The 14879-nt window shown below is 36.0% G+C and overlaps 1 protein-coding gene across 1 annotated transcript in view; it reads left to right on the top strand.

Moving 5' to 3' along the window:
• Dnajc13 (DnaJ (Hsp40) homolog, subfamily C, member 13) overlaps nucleotides 1-14879 on the top strand; it is a gene marked incomplete in the record, with an annotated part of 131018 nt that overhangs the window by 29595 nt on the left and 86544 nt on the right. The window contains 2 exon segments of the mRNA XM_005406836.2: nucleotides 13663-13738; nucleotides 14497-14646. Coding sequence (XP_005406893.1) covers nucleotides 13663-13738; nucleotides 14497-14646 — 226 coding nt within the window.

Genomic DNA, 14879 nt, shown 5'->3' with positions numbered 1-14879 from the left:
GTACCAGGAAAACAGGCAGACCCTTACCCCTTCTGCTCAGCAGGGAAAGGGCTGGCCTGTTTTGCTTCTTTGCTCATGAAGGCAATATCATGCTCAAGCCTAAAATTATAGTGAAACCAACTATTCTGATGACCACACTAGCTTTCCTAGTATTCTGAGCGTTAGGATGGATGAAATGAAACAAGACCAGGTAATCTCACACCTGCCAGTCAGGTGAAAGTAAGGCCCAGCAAGGGAAGGGGGCCTCAGGTGGGGTCACAGATCACATGGGAAGACAGAAACAGAGAACTAAGCAGTCAAAGGAAGTAAGTGTTCCATAAATTAAAAACAGACAAGCAGGTATAAGCAGGTAAGAAAAAAAATCTAGTTATGGCATAAATATCTTGAGCTAATAAGACAAGCCTTATTACCTTCATTTTATAAGCAGATTTGAGCAAAGATATAAAGCTATCCAGGATGAGACATATCAAGCATTATCAGTATGTACTGACTGAGAAATTGGGCCTTTCAAATCAGACTAATAAATGTAATCTAATGAACCAAAGCAAATCATTTCAAGCACCTTTATGCCCAGCCAATAAATAACATTGATTTGCTTATATCTGCTGATGGTATTGACTATGGAGCCTCAAGCATAAGGCTGAGTGTAATCACCAGCTGTGTAGAGCAGTTCATTAGCTAAGTGCCTATGGTAGGTGCTGAGGATGCACCAAGAGACCATGCCCAGCCCTCTGGAAGTTGGCAGTTAGTAAGTAAAAGGGGAACATAAATTAGTAAGCAGATCAGAGCTAAGAAGAAAAAGCTAAAGTAAGGGAAGATGCTCAGCCTGGAGTGAGGAGGACACGCCGCCTGAGTGATGTCTTAGAGAAGGTGCAGAGATGTGGAAGTGGGGAAAGGACCACCAGACCCGGGCAGTGAGTGTGGCAGCCCTGGGATCCCTGCCCTCCTCTAGAGGCCCCCTCCCAGTGCATGTTCCAGCCCACACCAAGGAAGCCCCAAGGAAGCCTCGAGTTTCAGTATCCAGAGAGTCCACAAGCATTTTGTAAGCCTGTAATTTCTTCAAGCTTTGGTATAACTCCACACTCATGTTCAACCTCTCCACCATGGTGCCGATGCTCCTGCAGGCTTCTTCTGCGGCCTCTCTGAACGCTGGCAATGGGTGTGCAGTCTTCACAAAATCAGCCAAGTCAGCCACTCTGCACAGGGAGTTGGAGAGCTCATCAAAGACGTGCATGGTCTCTGGCCTGGCGGGGGTGGCACAGGCACGTTGTGCCAGCACCTCCGCCCTTCCTAAGGCTTCCTCCTGTGCCACGTGAAATCCTTCTGGGGCACTGAGCTTGGGGACACCAAAGAGACCCTGGCACTCATCAAACAGGTCCAGGAGGCGGCCCTGTGGCCTGACATTGAAGGCGGTGTTGACGCTTCGGGCTCGGATCTCAGCTCTGCAGCCAACTCAGCCTGCTAGCCTTAGCAGCAGAGCCGCTACCCCGACCCTGAGGCTGCCCAGGCTTCGGTCGCACAGCATCTCGTCCCATCGTAGCCTCTGGCCCAGTCCTGAGGTTCCATTTTGTCCTCTTCAGTCTCCTTCAAGTGCTACAGTTTTCTTTGGAGCGGTCTTTCACTTCCTTAGGTTAATTCGTGGATATTTCATTTTTTCTTGAAGTGACTGACTATGAATGGTGTTTTCATAATTTCCTTTTCATCTCATTTATCATTGATACACACGAATGCTAATGATTTTTGTGTGTTAATTTTGTATCCTGCTACTTTGCTGAAGTTGGTTAAGTTTTTTGGTGGAGTTCTTTGGGTCTTCTATGAAGAGTATCATGTCATCTGCAAATAATGATAATTTTGAGTTCTTTCTTTCCTATATGTAGCCCTTTTATTTCTCCTGGAATATGGAGCCTAATTGCTCTGACTAATGTTTCAAGTGCTGTATTGAATACAAGAGGTGGTAGTGGAATCCTTGTCTTGTCCCTGATTTTAGAGAAAGTACTGTTTTAGAGAAAGTGCAGAGGTGTGGAGGTGGGGGAAGGACCCCCAGACCCGGGCAGTGAGTGTGGTGGCCCTGGGACCGCCACACTGAGTATAATGCTGGCTATTGGTTTGTCATAAATAGCATTCATCATATTCACATTGGTCTTTCTATACTTGTTTCCTTCAGGGTTTTTGTCATGAAGAGGTGTTGGGTTTTGTCAAGCCTTTGCTGCATAATGTGTTTTTTAACCTTGTTCTTGTTCAAGTGATATATTACATTTACTAACTTACAAGTGTTAAACTATCCTTGCATCTCTGGGATGAAACTTACTTGATCATGATGTATGATATTTTTGATAATGTGCTACATTCTACTTGCTAATATCTTGTTGAGAATTTTTGTGTCTATGTTCATTAAAGAGATTGGCCTATAGTTGTCTGTTTTACTTGCATCTTTATGTGGTTTTTGGATCAGGGTGATATTGGCTTTCATAAATGAATTTGGAAGAACTCTATCCCTTTCAGTTTCTCTGATGAGCTTGAGGATATAACATCCTTAAAGGTTTTGTAGAATTCAGAAGTGAATACGTCAGGTACTGGGCTTTTGGTATTAGTAGTTTTCTCCTTTTTAAATTACAGGTTTTCAGTATAGTCATCGAGTGTTTTGGTGTTTGTTTGTTTGTTTGTTTTTTTTTTGGTCTTTTTGAGACAGGGTCTCACTGTACAGTTCAGGCTGGCCTTGAGCTCACTTTGTAGCTCAGGCTGGTCTCGAACTCTCAGTGATCCTCCTGCCTCAGCCTACCAAATGCTTTGATTACAGGCATGTGTCACCATGCCTGGCCTTTGTCATGGAGTTTTGAAATATCACCATTTGCTGTCATTTCACTTTATATGTCTCTCCTGTTCTAAAAATTTCACCCTCCATTAATACTGAGTTTCATTCTGTTTTATCCGTTTAAAAAAAATTTTTTTTTTGTCTTTTTGACATAGGGTTTCACTATTCAGTTCAAGCTGGCCTAGAACTCACTCTGTCGCCCAGACTGGCCTTGAATATGGAGCAGTCCTCCTGCCTCAGCCTCCTGAGTGCAGGGGTTATAGACGTGCACCACCACGCCCAGTTTATTTTATCCATTTTTTTAATGCCCAAAGTTTGGCAGAATGGCTTCCATGTAGTAAGTGATGAGTATAAATTTTTTTAATGAAGTGCCATGAATGAATTTGCTTATGGTTTGCAGGCAGTAATATTTTGAGTCAATTGTTTAGGATTATACTTTTTTAGAATAGTTTAATCACTCAAAAAATACTTTCCCTAGAATGCTTAAAAATTAGCAGTTACGGGCTGGGGATATAGCTCCGTGGCACAAGCGCCTGCCTGGCAAGCACAAGGTCCTGAGTTTCATTTCTGGTACAAAAAAAAAAAAAAAAAAAAAAATTAGCAGTTACTTTGTATTTCCCCTATGTTTCTCCTAACCTTAACCTAGCATCTGGGAGGCATTAATCTACTTTCTATCTCTGTTTACCTATTTGGAACATCTACTATAAATGGAATAATATAGAATAGTCTTTTCTATTACTTTGTTTGTCTTTTTGAGACAAGGTCTCACTATGTAGTTTGTGCTGGCCTCAGACTCCTAGCAATCCTTCTGCTTCAGCTTCTTGAGTATTGGGGTTACAGGTGTGAGCTGTCACACCCAACCAGAATAGTCTTTTGTGACTGTCTTTTTCCACCTAGCCTTTACAAGATTCATCCATGTTGTGGCATGTCCCAATATTTCACTTTTTTTTTTTGCTTGCCAAGTAATAATCTTTGTAATCTTTTTGTATGGCTAGACTACATTTTGTTTGTTCATTAATCACTTGATAGACATTTATATTTCCACTTTTTTATGAATAATGCTGCTGTGTACATTCGTGTACAAGTGTGATTTTTTTTGTTGTTGTTTTGAGACAGAGTCTTGCTATGTAATTCAGGATGGCCTTGCACTCATTATACAGCCCATGCTGGTCTTGGGGCAATCCTCCTACCTCACCTTCCCAAGTGCTGGGGTTAAGGAATGCAATCTTTACAGGCAATGACTTATTAATAGGTGGTGCATGAGAAAAAAAATGGGTTTCCAAAGTCAAGTCAGCTTTGGGGACAGAAAGTGGGGCAAAGTGTGTTAAAATATATCTTCAGCAGCAGTACTCAGTCTTTAATAGGCACTGTTGCTGGACTTGCGTAAAGACTACATGGCGTGGAATTTATTTTGCAGACAGGCAGAATGCGAAAAGAATTTCTTTGGGGAGCAAAGTGTATGCTTTTATTATTGCAAGTCTACTTGCCAAATGTATATATTCTTTGCCTGGGAAAGTAGCTTTTGTTCTGTGCGTTATTTTTTCTACTTGCAAAGTACATAAATAATAATATGTTTGTTTTGGGAGGAGCAAAACAGGGGAGTAGATTTCTTTTTCTTTCATGAAAAAACAAAATCCTTTTTGGCCTAAGCAAGCCATTGCAAACAGGAAGGAAGGTGCAGATGTTTCATTTAAAGCAGAAGTGCAGAGTCACTATGGAAAACTTAAGAGGTAGTACAAATTGTTAGATTTTACTTGTAATTCCCATACAGAAAAAAATTATCTATGGATTATCTTAATATTTATATACATTGATGATAGCAATGCTCTAAATTTGAGTAGCAGTTTGTATTTGAATAGGATTTTAATCCTATTCATTAGACTGTATGGTGGTGATCAGTCTGAAATTGCCCACTACATTCATAGACAGTCTGTAATGATTCAATATAGAACACTGAAAGAAGAGGCAAAGTGAAGCTGGTGAATTTCTAATACTTTGCATATATATATAAATTGAGTTCAAGAACAGGCATATCCTTCTCTTTTAGCGCCTCATATTTACACGTCTTACTAATTCTAATAACCTTAGGAACCCTGAGAGCCTTTTTGCTTGTTTTATCCTAGCTATTGACCCTCCTAGCCTTTGATCCTCAAATGAGTCCAACCTGAATTATTTATGTTTACTTTGTGTAGTTCTTCATGGCTATTATCAGGTAGTCTTGGATTTGAGTATCTTCCATCCAGAAGTGCAAATTGTATTGCATCTTCATAAGAATCTCATTTTATACATAATGTTTATTAAAAAGTAGCTTTATCTTAGCTGAGGAAATACAGGTATTGCATCATAGAGTATAGATTTTATGGGATGCCCTTTATTTCTCCTAAGAGAAATGGAGCCTCTTTCTCACTGAGAAAGACAGGTATTTACAGAGTATGTCTTATACATCCCTCCTTTTTTTTCCCTAAGGAGTACAACTTCTGAAATGAATGAGCCCTCCTAGAGGAAAATCGGTTTTGACCAGAATCAGAATATCCTGGTGATAAAGCCAAATAAATGAATGACCAATCTGCGCATTTGTTTGTTTTGCTTTGTATTTTAAATATGAATGTGCCAAAACTGTCATGGCTACTTAAAACGGGATGATACTAAATATTAATTCAGTTACTCTCCTGGAGTTTTGGGATCTCTTCCCCTTCTTCACCATTATTCACCTAGCCTAATAGTAGCAATAGACAGCTAATATCTATGGACTGTTTGTTTATATGTGCCAGGCTTGTAAATCCCAAACACCTTACATGGATTATCTAATTTTCACATTATAATGTAGGTATGTATTATTCATATCTCTCAGATGAGGAAGTTATCAGAGAATACATAGCCAGTGAATAGTCCGGGCAGCCACTGAACCCACCCCTGTGACTCCCGAGTTGGTAAGGTTAACTGTTAAGCTGGAGTGCCTCCTTTAGCAGTGCTTATCATTGATCTCCTGCCTCTTTGAGAAAACTTGTAGTTCAGTTGTCCTTAATTTATTATTAGATGGGTTAAAATTGTAGCTCAAGTAACTGGATTCTCAAACTTTTACTAATGAAGTGGGAAAATCCTATGTTCTGTGAGGATCCGAAACATTTTGGTGGTCAGAACTTACAAAATGATCGATAGAACTAGATATTTAACTTAGAAAAATTCAAAAAGGGAAGTCTTTCTGGAGGAAAAATCAGGTGTGTTCAGCTGAAAGACAGAACTTGGACTGGAGGGTCCACTTTGTGATGCATATGTTGGTCTAGTTCTAAGGAACTACCATTATCTCCAGAGCTGGGAAGTGAATAGAATTGCTTTTAAGGGAACATACAAGTTTTCTTGCAGAAGTAATTAACAATTTACACTAGGCAATGATGCCTTTCTTATTACAGAATTTTAAGCTGTTTTGGCACCTTGTTGGGTGACATGAAAGCCCTCTGCCTACTCTGATTAGATTTATTTGTTTTTTTTTTTTTTCAAGGCCAGTGAAAGAATTGAAGAATTTAGACTTTTAAAGTAATATGCAAAGTTATGATCCCAAGAATCCGAGAACCATTGTTTTAGAGTAAATAAACTTTTTTCTCAAACCAACAAAAAGTACTATTGAATTTTCTGTATTATGAGAAAATTTTCTGTACAAAAGAGTATGACATTGTGGTGATAATCCAATTATTTTTTGGTATATCTTTGTACTTGTAGATGGCTAATTAATATGAGCTGGTTAAATATCTTGGTCTGAAATTAACTTTAAGGCAATGACAAGAATCTTAGCTCTGCCACTATGAATCTTATTTTAGGTGTCTGAAGTAAATAATAATAAAATGTTGGGAAACACTTTACAGGACCATCTTTTCTCTTCCCTGCCAGATTGAACCCAGCACAGAGTTAGGTGCTCACGTAATAGTGGGTCAGTCTGTGGTAATAACTTAATGCAGTATTTATCTAACATGCTGTCTCCTTCTACTCCTTGAGTGAAAACGTGACCACGTGAAAATAATCATGTTATAAAAAATTGTTTTGAAGGAGAAAGCAGTATTCGTAGACTCAAAAATATTAAGGGTGTTTCAGTATTTTTATAGAAATTAAAATAACAGTATCTTAATTAATGTTTATTCTATTAAAAAATCTAACTGCATAAAAAATGCTCTGTATCAGTAGTCATCGGTGAAATGCAAGTCAGAAACACAGTGAGATAGCACCTCACACCAATAAAAAGACCTATTATGAGAACAACTAAAGATAACGAGTGCTGGCAAAGATGTGGAGAAAAAAGAACCCTTTCACACTGGGAGTGTAAATAAGTACAATCATTATGAAAAACTATAGTGAAAGTGCCACCTCTCAGATAAAAATAGAACTACCATGTGATTTAGCATTCTCATTACTTGGTATGTATTCAAAGGAAATGAAATCAAGGTGTCAGAGAGACATCTGCACTCATGTGCAGCACAGCACTATTCACAATAACCAAGAATTTGAGTTCAACTAAACATCCATTAACTGATACCATGGATGAAAAAAATATGGCACCTGTACATGACTGACATTCAGCTAGAGGGAATGAAATATTGTAATTCTCAACGTGTGTGAAACTGTTCTGAGTGAAGTAAGCCAGACACAGAAAGACAAGTATGTATGTGTTGTAGATTCCACTTAGGTGGAAGCTAAAAGAGTTGAGTTCATAGAAGGTGAGAATAATGGTTACCAGATGTCAGGGACGGTAAGGGGTAAGGGAAATCCGTACTATTAAATCCTTACTGGCTTACCGTTGGCAGAAGCAAGTTCTGGTGTGCTGTTGCACCTTGTGGTGACTACAGTTAACATATACATTTAAAAAAACCAGACAAAAGGATTTTGAAAAATTATACCGCAAAGAAATGATATTTAAGGGGATAAAGTATTTACCCTGATTTAAACATTGCATGATATGTACATGAATCAAAACATAACATGGTTTCTTGTTAATATGTAAATTTGTATGTATCATTTAAAATTTTTTAAAATTTAAAAGCTACAAAAAAAAAAAAAAGCATCTCCGGTCAGATCCAGTACTTGAGTATATCCTCAGCTTTTGCTTCACTGATCTTCTGTTGCTTTCAGATAGTCTGATATGTATGTACCGGCACTGTCATCAGGACATTTAAAACCTTGTTCTTTACCACCAGTTGCTGTGGAATAAAATGCCTCATAGACAAAGCAGTTGTCTGAAAAACTTTGGTCTTTGAGTGGGATTTATTTCCTGATTTTAAATAACATTGTAGTTTATTGTTAACATTGTTTCTAAATGTTATTATATCACAGTGATCTATGAATTGTGAAAATTTAAGAAGTGGAAGAAAATGTCTATTCCTTGTAGATACTTAATAATACTTATAAGCTTTAAGTTCCTGAATGAAAAAGGAAGTATCATATTTCAAGTCAATAATGAATATGTTTTACATGGGGGGAAAAGTACTTGCATTCATATTTCTTCATATCATGTATATGGCATTTATCATAAAGTTCTTATGCATTCTATTTACTTCGGTCATTTTCTTCTGTAATTTAATTTCATTTGGTTATTTTTAAATGAGAACTTATAGTGTGATGATTTTTAAGAATTATCCAACATTGATCTCAAACCCATGGAAGAACAAATTCAATTATAATTTATAAATGGACATTTTCTTTGCAGATACCACATAAAAGCTAAATATTCTGTTCATAAAAAATTTGAACCTTATAAATTAGTTGGTATAAAAGTTTGCTGACTTACATTCTGCTTTAATGATAAGAGTAAGCTAATGGGTCATAGTTTTGAATGCATGACATATAACTGGATAGATGGGTCTTTTTAGCTCTTTGACATTTATTGAGCATCTGCTGTACAGAGACTGGAACTACAGTAGAAGTAATGTTTTAAAGATAAAGAAGGCATACCTCTGTGAATCTTTGTTCTTGACTTAGAACACTGGGGGTTTAGCAGAACATACAGAAGACACTCTTCTGTTTGCAAGTATTGGGACTAAAGTTCCATACATGAGGGCCTGCTCCAGTTTCACTAAGTGTCTCAGCCAAGGGGGCTTTACCTGCAGATGAGGAGAGGAATGGGAAGTGCTTACAGAAGAAAGGAAGGGGACTGGGAAGGAAGATGAAGATAAAATAGGTAAAACAGAGCTCCTGTTATCTTACAGATTACTTCTTCGGAAGCTTTCAGAGCTTAATATTAGTCATGACAGTACTTTAGACCTAATGGGCACATAACTCCAGGAGTCTTTCCTTGCAGGATTTAGAATGTGCTCTACTCAAATACAGTAATCACTAACTTCATATACCTATTTAAATTTAAGATAATTAAATTTAAATTAAATGTGAAATTCAGTTGCATTAGTCACATTTCAAGTGCTTATTTAGCAGCTTCCTGTGGCTCCTGAATACTTTTTTGGGCAGTGTAGATATACAGTGTTGCTGTCATATCAAAGTTCATTTGGATGGTACTCTTCTAGATGAATTATATGAAAAGACATTAAAAGGACATAACAAACAGGAAAAACAAAAACACTACAGCCGTATTGTTAGTGCACATCGATACAAAAATCCTCAACAAAATAGTAGCAAACCCAACTCAATAGCACATTACAAGATTATTCATCATAATCAAGTGAGATGCATTGCAGGGATTCCAGGGTGTTTTAATGTACAAAAATCAATGACTCTGGTACATTACATCAACAGACTAAAAGAATAAAACCATGTGATCATCTCAACAATACAGAAGAGGCATTTCATAAAATTTAACATTGCTTCCTTTTGAAAATGTTGAATAAATTATGTATAGAAGGGACATACATACCTTATATATATGTAAGCCAGGCAGTGGCTAACATTATACTGAATGGGTAAATTCTGAAAACTTTCTAAGATGTGTAATAAGATAGGTTTGCCCAATTTCACCATTTCCATTCAGTATAACACTGTAAGCAGTCAGTGAAAAAAAAAGAAATATCCATCTGAATGGAAAAGGGGAAGTCAAATTGTGACTGCAGCTTACATGATCTTATACATGTAAAACTGTAAGGAGTCCACCAAAAAAAACCAACTATTAACACTAACAAGTGAGCCGGGGATATAGCTCAGTGGTACAAGTGTCTGCCCGGCAAGCACAAGGTCCTGAGTTCGATTCCCGGTACCAAAAAAAACCCAAAAAAAAAACCAAGTGAATTCAGCAACGCTGCAGGATGCAAAATCAGCATATTAGATGGCAACATCAAGTGTTGCCGTATGCTCTAGTAGCTAGTTGTCTGAAATAAACCAACAAGCAATCCCATTTACAATAGCTACAAAAAAAAAGGTATCCCAGGATATATTTAACCAAAGAAGTAAAAGCTCTCTACAATGGAAATTATAAAACTTGCAGTCTGTCAAAATACTAATCACATTCTTAATAAAATCAAAAAACCTAAAATTTGTATGGCACTACAAAACCGCAACACTCAAAGCCATTTTGAGCAAAAAGAACAAAGGAGGAGGCATACTATCATCAACATAGACTATAAAACAAAGTCATCAAAACAACATGGTATTGGCATGAAAAGAGAGCAGTGAAACAGAATAGAAAGCCTGGAAATAAACCCATCCATACAAAACCTTCTGATTTTTCAACAAAGGTGCATTAAAAAGAATGTGCATTAGAGAAAGAACAACTTTTTCAATAATTAATGCTGGGAAAATTAGATACTCACAGGCAAAAAGGAAAAAGAGAGACTACACTCTGTTTTTTACCATTTATAAAAAACGGATTGAAGATTGAATGTAAAACCTGACATTATGAAACTACTAGAAGATAATGGGAAATGTTTTAGGATATTGGAATGATGAGAGGGCATTTTGGACAACTCAGAAGTAGAGGAAATGAAAGTAAGAGTAGACAAACCGGACTATCTCAAACTAAAAAGCTTCTAAACATCAAAGAAAACAGCTGACAGTAAAATGATAGCCTACAGGGTTTGGAAGTGGAACGGCGGTGGTTACCAGAGCTGGGGAGGGGTATTGGGAAAGGCTGATCAACAGGTACTTACAGTGTAATAGGAAAAAGTAGTTCGGGCATATTTCAAAACATTAGGAGAAATGACAAAGAGAAGATAAATCTTTGAGGAGATAGGTATCTTTAACCTGATTTGACCTTTACACAGTGTATACATGTATGGAAACATCCTATGGAATCCATTAATATGCACAGTTCTTAGTTTCTATGTATTAGTTAAAAAGAAATTTAATAAAAGTTGTTAGAAGGGACTTGTGGAGAAGAAAAATTCAGAAGGCATAGAAGTGAGATTTTTTAGCTGATAGCCCCTAAGGACTGTACAAATAGCAATTAATATTTGAAACATTCAAGCATTTAATTCTTGAACTTTTTACTTGCAGAATAATATAAATTATTTTTATTTCAAGATTATAGAAAATCTTATTTTTGACTTTCAAAGTGATTCAGAAAAATTTGTGAATTTACATTTCTGTTGAACATTTGTGATAGCATCATGTAGTCATTTAAGTAAAATATTGATCCGAACAAGATCTTACTTGTTTTGGTTTGTATTAACTGGTTAAGCTTTTGAAGTTTTGTAACTTTTTAGCTGTTGAGATAAATCCTGGCCTACCCCACTGATCCTCTCACCTTGCTTTAGAAAGAAAGATATTGAGTTTTTATGTGTGAAGGAAGTGATTCTGTTCTTTAGTTTCCCATTCCAGTTTAGACATTTTTTATAATATAGCAATATTTTTTGAAGGAATACATGGTAACAATTGTCTGCCATTTTCCTTTTGCCCAAATAGAAATAACTGACATTCTTATTATATAATATAGTACTGATAGAAAAAATGGACAATCGAAAAATAAAAATTTTAAGATTTCAATCTTAATGGGAATGCTATTAGAGGTGTTAATCCTTGAATTTGATGTGACTGTTGGTTTAAGGTAATGTACAATATATCTTTTTAGTTTATTACTTCAGAGCAGAAAAACAGATGTTAGGAAAACACTTGATTTAACATCCATTTTTGATCGTTAGAAAAGCCAGTACAGATACTCCTCTTAATGACCTGGTTAACAACTCTTCAGACTTACGACCGAGGCATGCTGTTTAGCTTTATGACCTGCCACTTAGACTTACAACCCACTTTTGTGTGTGTGCAGTTCTGTACATCTTGATTATAGAGCCAAAGTGTCTTTTTTTGGTACAGTACACCTTGTTTATGTAGTACTGTAATTTTTGCTTATTGTACAGTACATTATTATAGTTTTATGTATATATGCATATAACAGTTACACAGATGAAAGCAAAGTCATCAAGTTGGAGTTTTCTTTGACCATTTCTTTGTTTAGCGTATTGTAAAGTGCATGCAATGTACAATTCTTCATTTAGTGACCAATTCTTTTAAAGACCTAGTCACAGGAACAAAACTCAGCTGTTAAGTGAGGAATGTCTGTGTATTAAATACTTCCTAAAAATGAATCCTTTTCTTTAGTCACAGTGTAGTATTATTTTATCTATTTTATTTTATTTATTTGTACCAGAATTGAACTCTGGACCTCATGCTTGCCAGGCAGGCACTGTGCCACTGAGCTATATCCCTGGCCCCAGTATTATTTTAATATATTGCTTTTTACTAATATTTATTTTTTAAATTTTTTACCCATTATCAGATTTTAATATCATTAAAAGAATTAAACACAGTCTACTCTTTTCTCTGGAACAGTTAAACATGGATGTTATCTGGTCCTCTAAGGTTTCTTCTCCCTTGAAATTGTTGCAGCGTGGTACATTTTTAGAGAGTAACTCTTTGCAGCTTTCTTAAAAGACTTTTTCTATGCAGTGATTGATCGATTCATTGGTGAGTGTGAGTGTGTGTGTGTGTGTGTGTGTGTGTGTGTGTGTTGTGAGACAGGGTCTTACTAAGCAGTCCAGGCAGGCCTCACACTTGGAACTACCCTTCTGCCTAAGCCTTCTGAGTGCTAAGATTAGAGGTATGCTACTCCACATGTAGGCTGTGAGTGATTTATTCTTAATATTCAAATTTATCAGTGTAGAGTTGTATACTATTTTATTTCATCCTGTGTATAATGTTGTGAATTCCTTTTGTTTTTTGTTTTCTACACTTGGTAATGTTTTACCCATTTTAATATTGTATATTCACAAAACTAATTCTTCAGTTATCAGTGTTATTCTAATAAAGTTTCAATTTTTATTATTATAAATTCCTCTCTGTTCTGAAGGATTACTGATATCCAAATGGCTTTTCTTGTTCAGATATGTTACTTACAGGAAGTAAAGTGAGAAGTGAAAATTGCTTGCTTGTGGTGTAGGCTTCCTACTTCTAAAAAATTGCAACAATTAAATGCAATAGGTAGTTACTTAAGTAAAAATTATTACAATTCCAGGAAATGCGTATGACTAGCCACTTGTAGGTCATAGCTCTTCCTTTCTTCCCTCATGGTTTCATTGAAAGGATATTTTGAAAGGATGAGTAATGTGCAGTGTCCTTTTTTAAGTAAAAATTTCCCATTTGGAATCTTCTAGCATGTGCAGCTGATGCTTTGCCAGCTTTATCTATATTAACATCACAAAGTAGCTTGACAGAGCACACTTTTCTACATAGGAATCTTAACTGTTCACAGTAAAGTGAGTAGTGGTGGGTGGGTTTTAATTTCAGAACATAAATGTGAGGATATATAACTAGGGTATATTTAATCACTACTAATCAACTAACACATTTCTATTTATTGAAATGTTCTTGTGTTACTATTTTCATTTGTTTGAAACAAAATCAATTTAAGTATTTGTGTTTCTTTGTAGGTATAAGCGTGTCTTTTCAGTTGGAACCCATGCAGTTACTACATATAATCCCAATACCCTAGAAGTAACAAATCAGGTAATTATGTTGGAAACTGTTAGGTGTTTGTATGAACCCTCCTTGAATTCTAAAAGCTAGGATATGGCCCATTACCCCTGTTATGAGATTGATACTTTATGATAGAAATATCAAATCTAAGATTAATAGGGTTATGTATAATGTTTTGGTTTAGGATCAAAAACAAATGGACAGGGGAAATAGAATTATTTCTAGGCTCTCAGAGATAAGACTTTCTGACATATTACTCTTGTAGCAATCTCATTTATGTAAAATTAGTAAAATCATTAAATTTTTAATATTAGTGTAGGCATATTTTAGTTGTCACAAGTATAGTTGATATAAGAAATAGGTAATAGAAATTACCTATTGCAATAAGATATAAGCTTATTTCCTGTCATAGAAACAAGCTTACTTGTTTATAAAGGCAAAACTATAAACATATTTAATGATTTTCTAGCTTTAATTTTAAAGTAGGCATGTTTGTAGAATCCTTTTTTAAATAGATCTGCAAGTTATCATGAAATGTTAGTCCTTAATTCTTTTTACTTTTAGTTGCTTTAGATTAATGTCAGTGGTTAATATTGGGATACTGATAAGATTTTTGTACCTTAAAAAATGTGAGTTATAGAATTGCTATAACATTACTTCTAGATCTCCAGTATTTTGCAAAATTTTGCTTATTTAATCAATGAGTATGAAATTACAGTAATAAAAATAACTTTTGCGTTTTACTACATCCGAGCAATTAGTTGAAAGAATGTGTTTCTTTTTCTCAGTGGCCTTATGGAGATATTTGCAGCATCAGCCCTGTTGGAAAAGGACAAGGGACAGAGTTCAATCTCACGTTTCGTAAAGGTGGTGGGAAAAAGTCAGAAACTTTAAAATTTTCTACAGAGCACAGAACAGAACTTCTTACAGAAGCACTGGTAAGAAATATTCCATTTTCATGAAATAAGTTCTCTGTTCCTATATTCACTGTGCTTATTTTGTAACTTGACACTGTGAAACTTTCTTTTTTCTGGAATAGCAAGACTAGAAAATATCTTTGATAGTTCATTAAGAATGTGTTTAACACATTCCTACTGGCTTGAACCACTGGTGGTATGTGCATGACTGTCACATTGAGTGGCTTGTTCCACTGGTGGTGCAAATGGATCTC

This window comes from Chinchilla lanigera, unplaced genomic scaffold (assembly GCF_000276665.1).
Source record: "Chinchilla lanigera isolate Chin_1 unplaced genomic scaffold, ChiLan1.0 scaffold00100, whole genome shotgun sequence".
In the NCBI taxonomy this organism is placed as follows: domain Eukaryota; kingdom Metazoa; phylum Chordata; class Mammalia; order Rodentia; family Chinchillidae; genus Chinchilla; species Chinchilla lanigera.
The sequence above is the reverse complement of the archived record's forward strand: the minus strand, read 5'-3'. Positions and strand labels throughout refer to the sequence as shown.